The 17,801-nt window shown below is 45.2% G+C and overlaps 5 protein-coding genes across 5 annotated transcripts in view; 2 read left to right on the top strand and 3 right to left on the bottom strand.

Moving 5' to 3' along the window:
* The window catches only part of LOC128459803 (E3 ubiquitin-protein ligase TRIM50), a 7,087-nt gene extending 4,292 nt beyond the window's left edge, over window positions 1-2,795 (bottom strand). Inside the window, exons 1-3 of the mRNA XM_053444700.1 lie at window positions 2,542-2,795; window positions 1,893-2,019; window positions 1,621-1,791 (exon numbers count right to left, since the gene is read on the bottom strand). Of these exons, the coding sequence (XP_053300675.1) occupies window positions 1,621-1,791; window positions 1,893-2,019; window positions 2,542-2,642 (399 nt within the window). The 5' untranslated portion in view covers window positions 2,643-2,795. The remainder of the gene's footprint in view (window positions 1-1,620; window positions 1,792-1,892; window positions 2,020-2,541) is intronic.
* Window positions 2,796-3,370: 575 nt separating this feature from the next.
* Window positions 3,371-4,857, top strand: tmem251 (transmembrane protein 251). The gene is made up of 2 exons (XM_053444697.1): window positions 3,371-3,471; window positions 4,073-4,857. The coding sequence occupies exon 2, from the start codon at window positions 4,081-4,083 to the stop codon at window positions 4,453-4,455; it is 375 nt and encodes a 124-aa protein (XP_053300672.1). The 5' UTR covers window positions 3,371-3,471; window positions 4,073-4,080; the 3' UTR covers window positions 4,456-4,857.
* si:dkeyp-55f12.3 (uncharacterized protein LOC568418 homolog) lies at window positions 4,852-7,270 on the bottom strand. Its single transcript, XM_053444699.1, has 3 exons — window positions 7,226-7,270; window positions 5,572-5,788; window positions 4,852-5,204 (listed from the first exon to the last, which is right to left on the bottom strand). Exons 1-3 carry the CDS (start codon window positions 7,253-7,255, stop codon window positions 5,113-5,115), a joined length of 339 nt encoding a protein of 112 aa, XP_053300674.1. The 5' UTR covers window positions 7,256-7,270; the 3' UTR covers window positions 4,852-5,112.
* ubr7 (ubiquitin protein ligase E3 component n-recognin 7) lies at window positions 6,386-12,130 on the top strand. Its single transcript, XM_053444696.1, has 12 exons — window positions 6,386-6,700; window positions 7,249-7,370; window positions 7,551-7,684; window positions 9,541-9,601; window positions 9,967-10,062; window positions 10,158-10,211; window positions 10,344-10,449; window positions 10,550-10,623; window positions 10,707-10,871; window positions 11,090-11,255; window positions 11,353-11,414; window positions 11,779-12,130. The coding sequence occupies exons 2-12, from the start codon at window positions 7,254-7,256 to the stop codon at window positions 11,863-11,865; spliced, it is 1,122 nt and encodes a 373-aa protein (XP_053300671.1). The 5' UTR covers window positions 6,386-6,700; window positions 7,249-7,253; the 3' UTR covers window positions 11,866-12,130.
* Window positions 12,131-12,892: 762 nt separating this feature from the next.
* LOC128459799 (uncharacterized) lies at window positions 12,893-17,444 on the bottom strand. Its single transcript, XM_053444695.1, has 4 exons — window positions 17,312-17,444; window positions 15,865-16,634; window positions 15,591-15,760; window positions 12,893-14,599 (listed from the first exon to the last, which is right to left on the bottom strand). Exons 2-4 carry the CDS (start codon window positions 16,594-16,596, stop codon window positions 13,681-13,683), a joined length of 1,821 nt encoding a protein of 606 aa, XP_053300670.1. The 5' UTR covers window positions 16,597-16,634; window positions 17,312-17,444; the 3' UTR covers window positions 12,893-13,680.
* Between the last annotated feature and the right edge of the window lie 357 nt (window positions 17,445-17,801).

Genomic DNA, 17,801 nt, shown 5'->3' with positions numbered 1-17,801 from the left:
GCTCCACCTGTCCTCTCTAGAGACCCACCCTGATACCTGGAGACTGTCTCAGTCTACAGCCAGTCTTTAGCTTGAATCGATACACCACATTATATCTGTACGGCCCATAATCACCAATCCCAGTTCGTCTCATAATCCCAGTTTGTTTTATAATCCCAGTTTGTCTCATAATCCCAGTTTGTTTTATAATCCCAGTTTGTCTCATATTCCCAGTTTGTCTCATATTCCTAGTTTGTCTCATATTCCCAGTTTGTCTCATAATCCCAGTTTGTCTCATAATCCCAGTTTGTCTCGTAGATGTCAACAAGGATCAACTTCTTCTGTTCTTAACTCAACAAGAGTCAAACAGAAACTTAGTGATCAGTAAATAAAGTTCAGTCCCATGTGAGGATCCTCTCCCAGGACACACACATGCTGATGGAACTCAACACAACAACACAACAACACAACAACACAACAACACAACAACAGGATTCACTACATGAGAAGAACCAGTTTGTAATGTTTAGAGTATTAAACCTTTAGTTTGATATTTAGCTTGACCTTATCTGGAGGATTCCTCCACTTGCTCAGATGATAAACAACATATGTAACTGATTGGTTTAGAGCCAGACTCTATTTCGGATCTCCTTCTACATTATGAATCCAGAGCCTCAGATCTGCTCTCTGTCCCCAGGGTCCAAACTAAACAGGCAAATCTAAGTTCTTTTAAATCAGCGCTACAGCCTTTTACTAAATCATATAATTACTCATTTCTTACTCTTTAATATTGTATCCTTTATTCTCTATTTAACTTTTAATTTATTTTTAAATACTAATATTTTGTTTAATCGTTTGTCTCTTTAACATGTTTTCATGATGCCTTTGTATTTTATGTAAAGCCCTTTAATTGCCTTGTTTTTGAAAGGTGCTTGTAAATGATTAATTATTATTATTATAGTTTGCTATCTTTAGATTCACCTTAACCATTATCCTTATCAAAGACCTCAGGTTTCTGTGGAGGAAACTCAGATCCAGGCACTTGACCTTTATTCTTTTATGACTTGGTTTTGTTTTTATGTTTTCTTCTTGTCTCTTCCTGTCTTTATTTGTGAAGCACTCTGTAACTTTCTTTTGAGATGTACTATAAATAAAGATATGAAAGATATTAGTATTAATATATCTCCTGCTCAGCTGATGACACACCACAGCCCTCAGCCAATCACAGCGAGTGTTGGTGCTAAGGTCCCAACCTGAATCCGAGCAGCCATTCTGTTAAGCTGGCTAATATTATGTAGATATGATCCAAAATAGCGACGATGGAAAGTCAAGCAGGAAGTGAGAACTTGGTGCCAGAGGGCAGATGCATTGAAGGTCCCTGTGTTACAGTGACTGCACCATGTGACCTTGTTGTTGTTAATCTGGGAACTGAAAGGTCGTATTTGATTTGTCTTAATCTTGATATGATACAAGCTACCAGCGGCTTATCAGCATCCACAAACTGTTCTGGGTTCAGTTCGGTCAACACGTCTGTTCTAAGGTTTACACTAATTCAATCATTCAACAGGACGACGGCTGCACAGGAATGAACAGATTTACTTATTAATTCCACACTCTATAAAGAGAGGGAGGGAGTGGTACCTTCATGCGGCTGTAGACGGAGCTCACAGGCGTGATCTTGTGTCCACGGTGAGCTCCGATGCTTCCACAGAGGCCACAGATCACCGTCAGCTCGTCCTCGCAGTAAAGGCTGAGCGGGTTGTGATGTTGAGGACACGTCTCCAGCTGAGCTCCACCTGAAACACTCACTTCCTGTCCCATTCATTAGTTTTTAATAAAACGTCACCGACAGTTTTACATTGTTCCGTCAGGATAAGATGAAGATCAGTCAAACTGCTCTCAGCTGGATTTACCTGAAGAGCCTCAATAATTCGAGCCAAAGTGACGTTGGGAGAAGGACTGTCTCCGTCCACCGCACAGCGACACACAGGACACTGCAGCTGGCCCAGCAGGTCCATCGTCATGGAGCGCACACAACATCTGGAGTCAGGGGTCAGGACAGGTGAGGTCAGGACAGGTGAGGTCAGGACAGGTGGGGTCAGGACAGGACAGGTGGGGTCAGGACAGTGTGGGTTAGGACAGGTGGGGATAGGACAGGACAGGTGGGGTCAGGACAGAACAGGTGGGGTCAGGACAGGACAGGTGAGGTCAGGACAGGTGAGGTCAGGACAGGTGAGGTCAGGACAGGTCAGGTCAGGACAGGTGGGGTCAGGACAGGTGAGGTCAGGACAGGTGAGGTCAGGACAGGTGGGGATAGGACAGGTGAAGTCAGGACAGGTGGGGATAGGACAGGTGGGGTCAGGACAGGTGAGGTCAGGACAGGTAGGGATAGGACAGGTGAGGTCAGGACAGGTGGGGTCAGGACAGGTGAGGTCAGGACAGGTGGGGATAGGACAGGTGAGGTCAGGACAGATGAGGTGGGGTCAGGACAGGTGGGGTCAGGACAGGTGAAGTCAGGACAGGTGAGGTCAGGACAGGTGAGTCCCCTCTTCATCATCTTACCTGCAGTAGGAGTGTCCACACTGTAACATCAGTGGTTCAGAGAAGATGTCCAGACAGACAGGACACCTGAGCTGCTCCTCCAGACTCAGACGACGATCCATGTCCACAGCACCGGCACCAGAACCACCGGGTCTGGAATCACCAGGTCCACTAGGACCAGAACTACCAGGACCCTCAAATCAAAGCCTCCAGACTTGACTGACTGCCGCTCTGACTCTGTCTGTACGGAGGTTGTTTTTCTCTCTGAGCTGATTGAATAGACCAACAAAGTGGGTGGAGCCGGATGATGATTGGTCCTTTATGTTTGCAAAATAGGGATAGACCAGATATCAGAAAACTTCGGTTGATTGTTCTTCTTCCTCCTCCTTGACTTCTTTTTATTGTTATTATTGTTATAACTATTATTAAAAGCAATAATAATGATCCTGTGAATCAGTGTCACTGAATGTTTCTGATAATCTGCTTTAAAAAGTTCCATCTGATAAAAACCTGAAAGTCACCTTCACCTGGAAACAGACGTCCAGGAAACACAATGACCAGATGTGTAATCTGTTGATGATTGTATAAATGTCTATTGTATATATTCTATTTATTTATATTCTGTATATTCTATTAAATTATATTGTATCTATAGTATCTATTCATATTCCATAAATTGTATAACAAATTGTACATGTTGTATGTATTCCGCTGATATTTAATTTAGATATGTATTTTATTAGATATATACTCTTCTATAAAAAGCGCCACAGTTTGTTTGAATGTTGTTTCAATAAAGAAAAACTGATGGAGTCAGCTGGTGTCTGACGTCACCCAGAGGTCAGCTGACAAAGCAGAAGTCGGATGTGACGGACTTCCCGGAGCTTCCGGGTCCAGCTGAGATAGAGTCCACAGCAGAACTTTATTTTGAAGGATTCAGCTCGAAGGAAGGTGAGAACCGATAAAAACATGAGCTAGCAGGATGCTAACAGGCTGCTAACAAATAAACAGGCTGCTAACGAGTTGCTAACAGATAAACAGGCTGCTAGCATGTTGCTAAAAGATAAACCGGCTGCTAACGAGCTGCTAACAGATAAACAGACTGCTAATGAGCTGCTAACAGATAAACAGGCTGCTAACATGTTGCTAACAGATGCACAGGCTGCTAACGAGCTGCTAACCGATAAACAGGCTGTTAACAAGCTACTAACAGTTGAGTAAGCTGCTAACAGATGAACGGGCTGCTAACGTGATGCAAACAGATGAACAGGTAGCTTACATGCTGCTAACAAATGAACAAGCAGCTAACATGTTGCAAACAGAGGAGCAAGCTGCTAACATTAACAAGCTGCTAACATGTTGCTAACAGATGAGTAAGCTGCTAACAGGCTAGATGTTCCATTGTAAAACACTACATTCAGTGGAAAGGGATTTTGCATCAGTCATACTGAATGTGAATGTTATTGAAGTCAGTGTTAATAAAGTTAATGTTCATAAAGCTCATGTTGATAGTTATAAATTTGTATTGACAATTGATTTATTATCTGTCCAGTATGGAGGATGATGAACTTCCGTCAGAGGATGGGATGGGTGGGCGTGGCTCTCTACCTGCTGCTCAGCATCATGGCGGTGTACTACGTCTTTGAGGTGCACACACTCAGTTTGGAGCGTGTGCAGGGAGGCGGGGCCAGTCTGTCAGCTCCACCCTCTGCTTTCACCTGGTCTCACCTGCTGTCACTTCCTGTCTGGATGTGGGTGTCGGTCTTCCTGCTGCCTTACCTCCAGCTCTTCCTCTTCCTGTTCTCGTGCACGAGAGCCGACCCCCGTGCTGTCGGTTACTGCGTACTTCCTGTCTGCATCGCCTTGCTGTGTAGTCGCCGCCACGCCACCCAGAGGCCGACAAATCACAGGGCAGGGTCAGTGATTGACACATAGCGAGGACCAATCTGCGAGGCCGCAGTGGCTCTGGACTCTTAGCGTTGCCCGTGATGTAATTTCCTGTGTGCCTTTTGAACAGTAACATTCCCATTGGACGTAAACCCTCCACCCTGACCCGACTGGTGGTCATTGCTGCCCTCAGTGACGACTGACAGGACCTCTGAAACTCAATCGTTTTGTTGTGAAATCCCAGACAGTCCTGGGCTGTGATTGGCTGGAGGGTGTTGAATCACACCTACTTTAACCAGGTACCTGAAACATGGTTACTGTTGCCATGTTACCGCAGGTTAATATGTAGAACAGAGGTTTTCTGTTTCTAATGTAACATGCGTCACATCACACACACTGGTAACCATGACAAGTCTAAACACAAATTAAAAGTCTTTAAAAACATTGAAACTTTGCTTTGTTTAATTATTTTATTGAAGCGGCAACCAGCAGCTTCCTGACCTGTCCCCATCTGTCCTCCTCAATAGAGAGATGATGTCCACTCAGAGTTCAGGACTGATTCTGGATCAATAACTACTGATCAGTCACATTTAAAAAATGTTTTTACCTGAGACACACCTGTTACAGCTTTATTTATAACGTTTCTACCCAGTCATGTGACTGATCACCTGACATCATCATCCTCAGTTCTTGACGTCAAGTCTTTCATGGTTTGAGTCTTTTGGCTGGACGTTGTGGTTCACATTTTGATGTCTCGTCTTCATCACTGCCTTCATCACTGTCCTCGTCTTCCTCACCTGCAGTAGATAAAACAGGTGAATGTGACATCAGCTAACACAGATCTGGGGTTTACAGCCGCTCAGTTTACCTGAGCAGTGACGTCAGTAAAACATCAGGTTAATAAACTATTTTCCACCAAAGTCAACTTATATATATTATATTAATTCAGGCCAACCGGAGTTCTCTCTCTGGCTCTGTGGCGTTAGCATCAGGAGTTATGTGTGTTGTTAGCTCTGTGGTGTTAGCTCTGTAGTGTTAGCTCTGTGGTGTTAGCTCTGTGGTGCTAGCTCTGTGCTGTTATCATGAGGTGTTAGCTCTGTGGTGCTAGCTCTGTGCTGTTATCATGAGGGGTTAGCTGTGTGTTGTTAGCATCAGGTAACTGACCAGCTGCGCAGGCACCTCTGGCTTTTTCCCGCTCCACCAGGTCACTGAGAAGCTGTGACACGTTCACGTTCAGCTCCTTTATTCCGTCATTGAGAGAACTCAGGTCGTTGTCCACTCGAACGCAGATCCTCTGTGTGTGTTTGTCTCTCAGCTTCAGCTCCGCTGACAGCGCCATCTTTACTGACGTCATCGCGCACTGGCTGTTGCCTTCAGGTGCCTTACGTAAAATTCCTCCATAATATAAACATTGAGAACATCATAAAAAAATATATATTTCATTTTAATCGAGCAAATATCAGCGATACATTTTTTAGCGCGATAAACTCGTTTTTGACCCTTTTGTTCCTGTCAGGATCCTGTAGATCGATCTAAACTTCAAACATGATTTAAGGACACAAAGACCAGGATAACACACAAGTTGCTCTTATCAAACTTAGATAAAGCAGAAGTTTTACACTTTCACTTACATAACATCTCAAAATCAGACATTTCTCAAAAGATGCAGAAGAACGAGTCCAGGACTCTGTTCCATCCAGACGTGATTATTGTAATTCCTTATTATCAGGCTCCAGCAGGAAGTCGTTAAAGACTCTGCAGTTTGTCCTAAATGCTGCAGGAAGTGTCCTGAAGAGAACCAGGGACAGACACCACATGTCTCCTGTGTTAGCTTCACTACACTGACTTCCTGTTACATTGAGAATTTAAAATCATCCTCCTCACATTATAAATACTAGGAAGCATCAAACCTTAAAGGGCAAACAGTACCATATCAGCCCACTGGAGGCAGCACTCTGATCTGTCGTGTGTGTCCCTGTGATTTAAATATTTTTCTTGTTTGTATTGACTCAATCTGTTTTTCAATTCGATGACCTGTGACTCAGATTACCGCCAATTTTAGTTTTAGATTGCCGCCAAAGACGACCTACGGAAGTGAACCGGAAGTTGTCATCAGCTAGCTGTGGCTAGTTTGACAACAAAGCTCTGATCCTCTGGACGTCGCACGGAGATGTTTATTATTGGTTATTATTGGTTATTATTGGTTATTGGTCAGTTGATCGGCTGCTCCACAGACTGATCAGACGCTGCAAAGACTTTGCTTCTACTTCCGGTCCGGTCCCGGTTGGACTCGGTGAGTGTGTTTTTTTTATTAACAGAGCTAACACCGTTAGCATTAGCAAGGAGCAGAGACAGGCGGTTTCCATGAGGAGGCTAACTGAAGCTGACTGAGGATAACTGAGACACAGACAGTAGAGACAGAGACAGACAGTAAAGACAATAGAGACGGACAATAGAGACAGACATTAGAGATAGGCACAGACAATAGATAGGTGGTAGAGACAGACAGTAGACACCGACAGTAAAGACAGTAGACAGAGACAGAAGAGACAGGCACAGACAGTAAAGAGACAATAGAGACAGTTGAAACAGAGACAGAAAGTAGACGGAGAGCAGAGAGACAGACAGTAGAGACAGTAGACAGACAGCAGAGAGACAGACAGCAGAGACAGTAGACAGACAGCAGAGAGACAGACAGCAGAGAGACAGACAGCAGAGACAGTAGACAGACAGAAGACAGACAGACAGCAGAGACAGCAGAGAGACAGACAGTATACGGAGAGCAGAGAGACAGACAGTAGACAGACAGCAGACTAACCTGAGGTGGACCCTGTGTTGTAGTGAACATGTCTGAGGAGCAGACGGTGTCGCTGGTGGATGTTCTGGAGGAAGATGAGGAGCTGGAGGAAGAAGCTTCAGCTGTTCTGGCAGGAAGTGACTCAGATCACTGCTCCTACCCTCAGGTACGCACTGCACACACTGACCAACAGGTGGCAGCACCAACCAGCTATTATTGTGATATTATTATTAATATTAGAGAGGTATCAGTTTGGTGTTTGTTTAAATCTTGTGTGTGTGTGTGTGTGTGTGTGTGTGTGTGTGTGTGTGTGTGTGTGTGTGTGTGTGTGTGTGTGTGTTTTCAGGGCTATGTGAAGCGTCAGGCTCTGTACGCCTGTAACACTTGTACACCAAAAGGTGGAGAAGCAGCAGGAGTGTGTTTGGCGTGTTCATATAAATGTCATGAAGGTCACGACCTCTTTGAACTCTACACCAAGAGGTGAGCAAACGCATCATCACTCTCGCCCCTGATCAGTTTGTCTCAACGTGAGTTCTGATCTGAGCCAATGTGCTGTTTACAGTGCCTTGCATAAGTATTCACCCCCTTTGGACTTTTCTACATTTTGTCATGGTATAACCACAGATTAAAATTTATTTCATCGTGAGTTTATGTAATGGACCAACACAAAATAGTGCATCATTTGGAAGTGGGGGAAATATTACATGAATTTCACAATTATTTACAAATAAAAATCTGAAAAGTGTTGAGTGCATATGTATTCACCCCCTTTACTGTGAAACCCCTAACAAAGATCTGGTGCGACCAATTGCATTCACAAGTCACATTTGCAAGTCACATAATTAGTAAATAGGGTCCACCTGTCTGCAATTTAATCTCAGTATAAATACACCTGTTCTGTGACGGACTCAGAGTTTGTTGGAGATCATTACTGAACAAACAGCATCATGAAGACCAAGGAGCTCACCAAACAGGTCAGGGATAAAGTTGTGGAGAAATATGAAGCAGGGTTAGGTTATAAAAAAATATCCAGAGCTTTGAACATCTCTCTGAGCACCATAAAATCCATCATAAGAAAATGGAAAGAATATGGCACAACCGCAAACCTACCAAGAGGAGGCCGTCCACCCAAACTGAAGAGTCGGACAAGGAGAACATTAATCAGAGAAGCAACCAGGAGGCCCATGGTTACTCTGGAGGAGTTGCAGAGATCCACAGCTGAGGTGGGAGAATCTGTCCACAGGACAACTATTAGTCGTCTACTCCACAAATCTGGCCTTTATGGAAGAGTGGCAAGAAGAAAGCCATTGTTGAAAGGGATCCATAAAAAATCCCGTTTGGAGTTTGCCAGAAGCCATGTGGGAGACACAGCAAACATGTGGAAGAAGGTGCTCTGGTCAGATGAGACCAAAATGGAACTTTTTGGCCTCAATGCAAAACGCTATGTGTGGCGAAAACCCAACACTGCCCATCACCCTGAGCACACCATCCCAACAGTGAAACATGGTGGTGGTAGCATCATGCTGTGGGGATGCTTCTCTTCAGCAGGTACAGGGAAACTGGTCAGAATAGAGGGAAAGATGGATGGAGCCAAATACAGGGAAATCCTTGAAGAAAATCTGATGCAGTCTGCAAAAGACTTGAGACTGGGGCGGAGGTTCATCTTCCAGCAGGACAATGACCCTAAACATACAGCCAGAGCTACAAAGGAATGGTTTGGATTAAAGAATGTTAATGTCTTAAAATGGCCCAGTCAAAGCCCAGACCTCAATCCAATAGAGACTCTATGGCAAGACTTGAAGATTGCGGTTCACAGACGGTCTCCATCCAATCTGACTGAGCTTCATCTTTTTTGCCAAGAAGAATGGACAAACCTTTCCATCTCTAGATGTGCAAAGCTGGTAGAGACATACCCCAAAAGACTTGCAGCTGTAATTGCAGCGAAAGGGGGTTCTACCAAGTATTGACACAGGGGGGTGAATACTTAAGCACCCAACAGATGTCAACTTTTTTGTTCTCATTATTGTTTGTGTCACAATAAAATTTATTTTGCACCTCCAAAGTACTATGCATGTTTTGTTGATCAAACGGGAAAAAGTTTATTTAAGTCTATTTGAATTCCAGTTAGTAACAGTACATAATGGGAAAAAGTCCAAGGGGGGTGAATACTTATGCAAGGCACTGTACATGTGAACGACGTAAAGCTGTGTTGATAATAATGTAATGCTCTGTAATTCAATAATCCAGAAAAATTATAAAAGGACTGAAACTGTTCTAAATAAATAAAAGAATTTTTATTTTATTTTATTTCTTCTTCTGTGTGTTTTTTTCTGCAGGAACTTTCGTTGTGACTGTGGAAACAGGAAGTTCACAGAGCTGCAGTGTAAACTCCATCCTGTTAGTCCACATCCAGTAAAATGACACAAATGAAATGAACACACATGTTCTTCAGCTGTAAACTGATCAAACAGGTTCATGGTTTTAGTTTCATGTTTATTATCAGCTCTTCATGGACACGGCTCATAGCGCCACCTGGTGTCTTAAACCATCTTAGTCCTTGACCAGTTTGAGAAGTAGGTGGAGTCAGACTCAGAAGTGAAGTTATACTTTAAATAAACATCAGTTCATCCCTGATCAAACATGGCAGATGAACCTGTGACCTGGCGTCCTTATAAATACATAATCACCCGTCAGGTCTCTATATAACCTCTGTTACCCGTTGGTCCCCACAACGCACGTTGAACACGAGTGGTGTGTTTCAGGATAAAGACGAGGTCAACACTCTGAATAAATACAGTCACAACTTCTTTGGAGTTTACTGCACCTGCAGTCGACCTTATCCCGACCCCGACGACCAGGTGAGACCCCCCCCCCCCCCTGACCTGACCCCACGGGAGCTCTGGACTCCACTGACTGTGTGTGTGTCTCTCTTATTGGCTGGTTGTGTGTCCAGGTGGAGGACGAGATGATTCAGTGTGTGGTGTGTGAGGACTGGCTGCATGGCAGGGTGAGTCTGTGCTCCACTCAAAACCAAACAGTCCAAACTTTCTTAATTACATAATCTGAATGGTGCCGTGTACTTGTTGTGGTGCCCCCTGGTGGTCAACCCTCACAACCTCCCTTGTACCTGTACCTGCAGCACCTGGGCTGTGAGGTTCCCGACTGTGTCGAGCTGCAGGAGATGATTTGTGAGCTGTGTATGAATAAAAATGAATTCCTCTGGACCTACGCTGATCTCCTGGCAGGTAAGACCCCGGCTCACCGCGGCCGTGTGACGTGTCTCCTGCGTGTGACGTGTCTCCTGCGTGTGACGTGTCTCCTGCGTGTGACTCACTTCCTGTTCAGTCTCAGGTGCAGCGGCTCAGGTGAAGGAGGAACCAGGAGGAGAACCAAACACAGACGCTGCTGACAAACCACAGGTGAGAGGCTTCCATGGTTCAGAGTCATGCTCAACCATTCTTCTGATCCATGTCATTGATGAATGATCTATACGGTGGATCAGGTGGATGATGTCATCGAGCCCGGCAGTAAGCGCAGCCGCGAGGAGGCGGAGCCTAGCTGCCGACTGAAGGACCTGCCGAGGGTTGGTCAGACCAGACTCCGGTCAGGCGCTGTGTTCTGGCCGTCAGGGTGGCGCTCCAGACTCTGCTCCTGCTCCACCTGCCAGGTAACCAGTTTAACATGATGTCAGTGTGAGGTCATAGGCCTGTGACGTGTCACATGACGTGAACACTGACGACCTGTTACTAGTTAGTCTTCACATCATCACGTGTCACTTCCTGTCTGTGTTCTGCAGACAAAGTGAAGACCTTCACCCAAGATTCTCTCAGAACTTAAAAAAAACAACCAGGGAGCAGAGTGTAACTGATCTGTGTCTGTCCTCAGGAGCGTCTGTCTCAAGCTAATCTGTCCTTCTTATTGGACGAGGTGGACACCGTCCTCGCCTACGAGAGAAAAGGAAAGAACAGCGAACAGACGCAACAGGGACCCGACCCTCTGATGTCAGCACTCGACAACCTGAACCGAGTGCAGCAGCTGGAGATCATCCACGGTGAGACACCCCCACACGGAAAACTACAAGTACCTCAAATTAAATTAAAGTACAAACTACAAATTCTACACATTTTGTTTGTGTTTTTTTGTTTCAGGATACAACGACATGAAAACTGAACTCAAGGATTTTCTTCAGACATTTGCAGCGGAAGGAAAGGTCAGTGACCTCTGATGTCATGTGACTGTTCTGATAGGTTGTGACCTCTGATGTCATGTGACTGTTCTGATAGGTCAGTGACCTATGATGTCATGTGACTGTTCTGATAGGTCGTGACCTATGATGTCATGTGACTGCTCTGATAGGTACTGACCTATGATGTCATGTGACTGTTCTGGTAGGTTGCGACCTCTGATGTCATGTGACTGCTCTGATAGGTACTGACCTATGATGTCATGTGACTGTTCTGACAGTTCAGTGACCTATGATGTCATGTGACTGTTCTGACAGGTCAGTGACCTATGATGTCATGTGACTGCTCTGATAGGTACTGACCTATGATGTCATGTGACTGTTCTGACAGGTCGTGACCCCTGAAGACATCCGTCAGTTCTTCGAGCAGCAGCAGACTCGTAAGAGAAGGAGAGTCGACGACGGACATTTCTACTGATCCTGATCACCTTTAACCTTTGACCTCTAATGAACCATGAGATGAGCCTTGGCCTGTCCCTGAGCTCGTGTGACATCACTTCCTGTCGCTCAGCTGATGTTTGTGATTTCTGGACACTGGTTTTTATCAAGTTTATTTTTGAAGCTTTGAGACACTGAACGTCCTGTTTTTAATATTTGTTTCAGAGGTCAAAGGTCACTAACTGTAATGTTTATTTGTGTTTTTCTTTATAATGAAAATCAATAAAACTGAACCACAAAACCAACATGGATTTGCTCATATTTCCGGATCAATCAACATTATAACCTGTGCTGTTTGTTGAAGTCATCGTTGTTTGTCCAGATGTTGCTCCAGATGTTGCTCCAGATGTTGCTCCAGGCCCGGACCTGGAAGCCTGAGGTTACACAGGTAACTTCTCATCTCAGCTTTTAAACACAAAGACTTTGTTTCATCCAATCACAGCAGAACAGGAAACGTCTCCTGGATTCAAACACCAACAAGAATCAGACGGATTTAATCTGAAACGTTTGTTTGTAAGAAGACGTCAATTTGTGGGAATGACCTCATCGTGACCTCATGACCTCATGTAGCAATGCTTAACTGCTTAACGTGTACAACCAATAAGATTAGAGACAGAATGTACAGCTAACTAATATTAGCAGAGTAATCATTGTGTGCTTGGAAACAAATACATCAGGGTCTGCGTGCCAGAAAGTAATCAGATTACACTGTACGTGTACATACAGGTCTTTTTTGGGGACTCTTTTCTATTATGTCTTTTTGTCAGGAGATCAGAAAATCCTTTCAAATTTGGTACAAATGAACATTTAGACTGAGATGAACTGATGAGTCTCAGGGGTCAGAGGTCACAGGACACAGAGTTGGTTGGTGGAGGTGATCCTAGCATTCGCTGTTTATTTGACTGAGGTCAGAGAAATGAAACGCTGGTCCGTCCAGTCGGGAATCGAACCAGGGACCTGTTGCTCAGGTGTGTGGAGGAAATCATCTTCTGAACTAAAGACCCTAGTTGTCTTTCAAGTGACGTTTATTCTTTGTCAAACCGATCTGACAGCATGCGGACGTGAAGCTGTCAGACCCACAAACACTGTCAGTTGTGCTCTTTCATACAAAAAGATGTGATGTGTTTGCGTATAAGGCAAATTGTGTGTGTGTGAAAATGTGAAGTACACCTCAGAAGATAAGACTGGAGGAGACAGCATGTGATCAGGGGCTCGATGTCCAGATCCCAGAGACCGGCAGCTAGTGAGTCACCAGCAGACACCTGGTCACACGTGATATGCATAAGCACAGATAAGTGTGGTTACATAAGCATGTATAATACATAGAATAATATGATTATATGATTTTCCATTACAGGTGCTATCATGTTGGACACGTCCCGACTCCTCCACATCATTATATCACATCTGATCCAATCAGCCGACCCTCTGGTTGGAGGACGACCACTCGGGCCCTCAGCCGCCCGTCTTCAGGGTTAGATCACAGTAGATATGATTTCTAACGTTCATAACTCATCTGTGTCGAGGGGGAAAAAGAATCGACTGTGAATCTGATCAGTGGAGAAACCGGAGGTCGTGGTTTTCTGGCTGCTCAGTGACTCCAGCAGATCGTTTTTATACAAGTTCTCAAATCGATGGTAGATCTTGAACACGGTTCCGGGCCCTGGAAATCATCTCTAAGATTAAAATGGGATTGTTTGTTGATACCGATATGAAGCTGGGAAATCAGTTCATGCACAAAACTTTCACTGGAACAGAACTTGTCATCTCCAGAAGACGTTGAAGTTGTATCCGTCTAATCGAATGTGGCCTGCAGGCTCCTGAACAGGTCGGGGTGGGTGATGGGTGACATGGGTTGCGATGATGTCATCCCGGTGTTGTCGATAGTGTAGGAGTACTGATCCTCCAGGTCCTTTTTGGGAAACTTCTGCTTGGTAGATTTATCACCCAGACAGGCGGCCAGATGGACGGTGGCTTCGATCCTGAAGAAAGACAGCACCAGAGACATGACCCAGGTGACGATGTAGAACGGGATGCTGACCTTCAGACCACCGAGGTCGAACGGGACCACGATGCGGCCTCGCCGTGGTTCACCATATTTTCCTGTGAGATAGACAAAACCGTTCCATGCCTTATCTTCTGGATGCTTGAGAGTACTGACCATGATGTTGGGAATCTGTCCTGCTCCCTTCATTGAGTTCCAGACATCTGGCAGTTTGCTGGGCTTGTGTTTTTCATCAGGAATTTCACAGCCACTTTTTGGCCTACAGTAAAAGCCTTTGTCATCAGGCTGCATGAGTCCTGTGGAGATGCCGTACGCTGCACGAGCATTGATCACACAGTTCCAGGGGGAATAGAGGAGCACGTCCTGGATGTTGGACGTAGGCAGCAGACAGGAAGCTGGAATCATGGAGTCTCTGATCGATCCGTGAGCCACAAAGATGATGTCCACTTCAATATCTTCATCATTAGACTTTTCCTCCTGCGACTTCGTGATTTTATTTTTCATTAATCGAAACAACTCCACAAGTCTGAGGAAAGTCTGCGACCCTGAATTCTCCCCCAGCCATCGCCGCACCTCTTCGATGTTGCATGTTTTCATGGCATACCTTATTAATTCTTCCTCGTCTGCAGAGCTCCTGTTTGGGTTTTCAATAATGTTTTTAACCTTCGCCCGCTCGGCCTGTTCTTCTGCCATCTTCTCGAGCATCTGCCTGTGAATCAAACAGCAGGAGGTCCAGTTAGCACCACTTCAAACTCCTTTTACACTCAATTGAGAAGTTGAACCTTCCAGTGGATTTTTCTAATGTGTGTTTGCTGTTCTATTTTCTAAAGGATAGTTTAAACACGGTGAATTGAGATGAGGGTTGTTCATCACCAGTGGGTCGTCAGAGCGAGGATCCTGATCACTGAGTGTTAGTAGGTGTTGACTAGTCCTTTCATCGTAGGGGACGATTTGTGTGATTTATGTTTAGAGAAGTCTCTGACTGTCGTCTGTGTTCCTCGTCCACTCTGTCGTTGCTAGCGTTAGCCATTAGCGTATGTAGCTATAGATTATACGTACTGTGGCTCTGAATCTGGTTGTTTGACCCTTGAACCCTAACCCTAACCCAAATAAGTCAGTGAATTATTACAAGTAATGGTGTCAATGAAAATAGATCAATTATGAAGGATGTGAAGGTTCGAGGTAACAGTTGGTTAATTGGCTGCTACACGATTCGTCTCCCTGGTTGCTCTAGTGTCCAGATTCACACCAGGGGCAGTTGGTAGAGGTTCTGGATCTGGACTCCTCTGGACGGACATTTTACTAAGAAGCTGCAGGAAAAGCTCCAGAGACACTGACTCAGACATTTGTTCAGACATACAGAACCTGCAGAACACGTCAGGAACACGTCAGGAACATGTCAGGAAGAGCTTCTAACATGCTTCATTAAGGTGTTCTGTGCTCTGTGGTTCCTAGTTGGCAGATGTAAATATTAGAAAAGGTCAAACTGCTTTGAGTGAAGGTTCTGCCCTGAACCTCTGATGCTTTTCTCATTAAATTGCGACAAAACCTGATGTAACAGCACAACATGGAAAATATTGCTCTCACTGCTGAGAAGTGAAGGTCACGTTGTAGAAGTGGTTTGGATGTGTTGACCTTCGGTCTGCAGCTCTTTACCTGAGGAGACAAACCTGCAGGAGCAGAAACTGAGAATCACTCACTTCATCTCTTCAAACTGATCCTTCAGGGCCTGGCAGATCTTTCGGATCGCTGTGGCTGTGTCTCTCAGGGATTGGCTGGCTTCAGTCACATTGTTCTTCTTGATCAGATCTGTCCAGCTGTCGATCGCATCATTTAGTGCAAACGCCATTCCAATAGCTCCTCCCACCAGCTGATGATTGACCGAAACAGATCATAAAGGATTAATTATCAGATGATATCAGATCAATTAAGAATTGAATAGGAAGGTGTGTGTGTACAGGAAGTGGATCTCACCATGCCGCCTCCTTTGAGCACTGTTTTCAGTCCAGTCACAGAGATTCTCTGGATCAGCTGCTGAGCTCCTTTAGCAAATAGAAACTTGGATTCCTTCCCGAATGACTGGAGCGTGAAAAACGCTAAAATTCCAGTGATGCTCACAACAATCGGATTGTGGAGGCCGAGGCCGGGACTGAGCCCTGTGTGATGTCGTCCTCCACCAGACCACTTCGTCAGGTCGCCCATCATCCTGAAGTCGACCTTCACTCCACTTCGCCTGGCCACAGCTCTCAGGATGTCCGTCAGGATGTGTCTGTCCAAGTCGTCCGGGTCGGCAGATCTGTTCGCCTTCTTCTTCTCCGACTTGAGTTCCTCGAACAGTCGCTGAATGTCTTCTGCTAATTTGTTGCTTTTCTCTTCGATTTCCTTTGCGTCCTTCATGGTGCTGCCGGACAGGAAGTGCTCGAGGAGTTTCGTGGTCACAGAGATGACGGCACCTGCTCCTAAATATGTTCCTCCCAACACACCTAAAAAAGGAGCAGCTGCTCCGCCGGTGAGGAAGGTGACGCCGGCACCGATCACACACGCAGCCCCCACCACAGCCATCGTGCTGCCCACAGCTTCACCGCCATTGCAATTCTGCCTGAGGGACTCGAGCTCCCGGGCCAGTTTGACCAGCTGGTCCGCACAGCGACTCCTCTGGTCGATCCAGGAGAACATCTGCTCCAGCAGCCTGTCAGCGGTGGTCATGATGTTTCCTGGAGTTTGTCAGTGAGATGAACGTGAGGCTGGAGGACAAAGGTCAGAGGTCGGGTCAGAGAGAGGACGTTTGACGTTAAAGAGACGAACAAGTTAATATGAAGTTGATTACTTCTGTCTTTCTGTGTCCGTATGCTAATGAGAGAGGCGGTCCTAACCTCAGTCTCACGCAGGATTGGTCACAGTGTGATGATCCAGTTCTACTACTTCTGCCTTTCAATGCTGACTGATTTGTGCATTTCTGTATTTATTCATGCACTTATTTATACACATCCTTCATATTATAAATATTATAAAGACGTTTGAGATTAAATGTCAAGTTGTTTATAAACTCTGTCTCCTCTGCCCCTCCCTTCCTCTCTCTCTCGCTCCCTCCCTTTCTATCTGCGCCCCTCTCTCTCTTTTGAGTTTCTGAGAAGTCACGTGACTTCTCAGAAACTCAGCTGCAGTTTCGTGGTCAGAGAAATATGTTCAACATAATCAATAATAAACTGTTAATATCAAACAATCAAAAACTCTAAACTATAATTTAAAGATCGATTGAGCTCAACACACTCGTGTCTCTCTATAGTTGTGAGCACACAAATAATGCGTTTGACTGCCCGACCTCAACTAGTCTAAACTTTAACTAACTCTAACTAAACTAAACTAACTCTAACTCGACCAAACGTCCCTGATCGCGACAGAAGGACACACGCGCACTCACCTGCTTCTCGTGCGCGTCGCGTCTCCTCTGCTGTCTCTCTGTTCTGCTGGAGAAGTAGCTCGTGTCTGTTTATAGGTCGACAGCAGGGGCGTTGTTAGGATCATGAGACATCGGGGGCTTAGCCCAGGGGCGAACATTGACTAAGGGGGGTCCGGGGGGGTTGCCCCCCCGTAGAAAATTTTGCACGTCAGTTAGTTAAATCCATCAATCTGGTGCAGTAGAATAGTTAAAATAAAAATGTCAGTCCTCAAATGCCTGCTGATTGGATGCATGTCCTTTCTCTGTGTGTGTTTCTGTTTCTGCCTCAAACTCACTCTCCCTGCTTGATTGTATTATCTGAAATATACACAAGATACACTACTTACTATAGTGTTGTTGTGTCATTGTTCAGACTTTACAATCAAATTCTCTTTTTCTCACTAGCCTCCACCTCACTTGCTCGTCCTGCCCTTTCATCATCATCGAGCTCTCCTTCTCCCTCTCTCTCTTT

The sequence above is a fragment of the Pleuronectes platessa genome, chromosome 17 (genome assembly GCF_947347685.1).
Source record: "Pleuronectes platessa chromosome 17, fPlePla1.1, whole genome shotgun sequence".
NCBI classification, from domain to species: domain Eukaryota; kingdom Metazoa; phylum Chordata; class Actinopteri; order Pleuronectiformes; family Pleuronectidae; genus Pleuronectes; species Pleuronectes platessa.
This window is presented reverse-complemented; position numbering and strand designations above follow the sequence as displayed.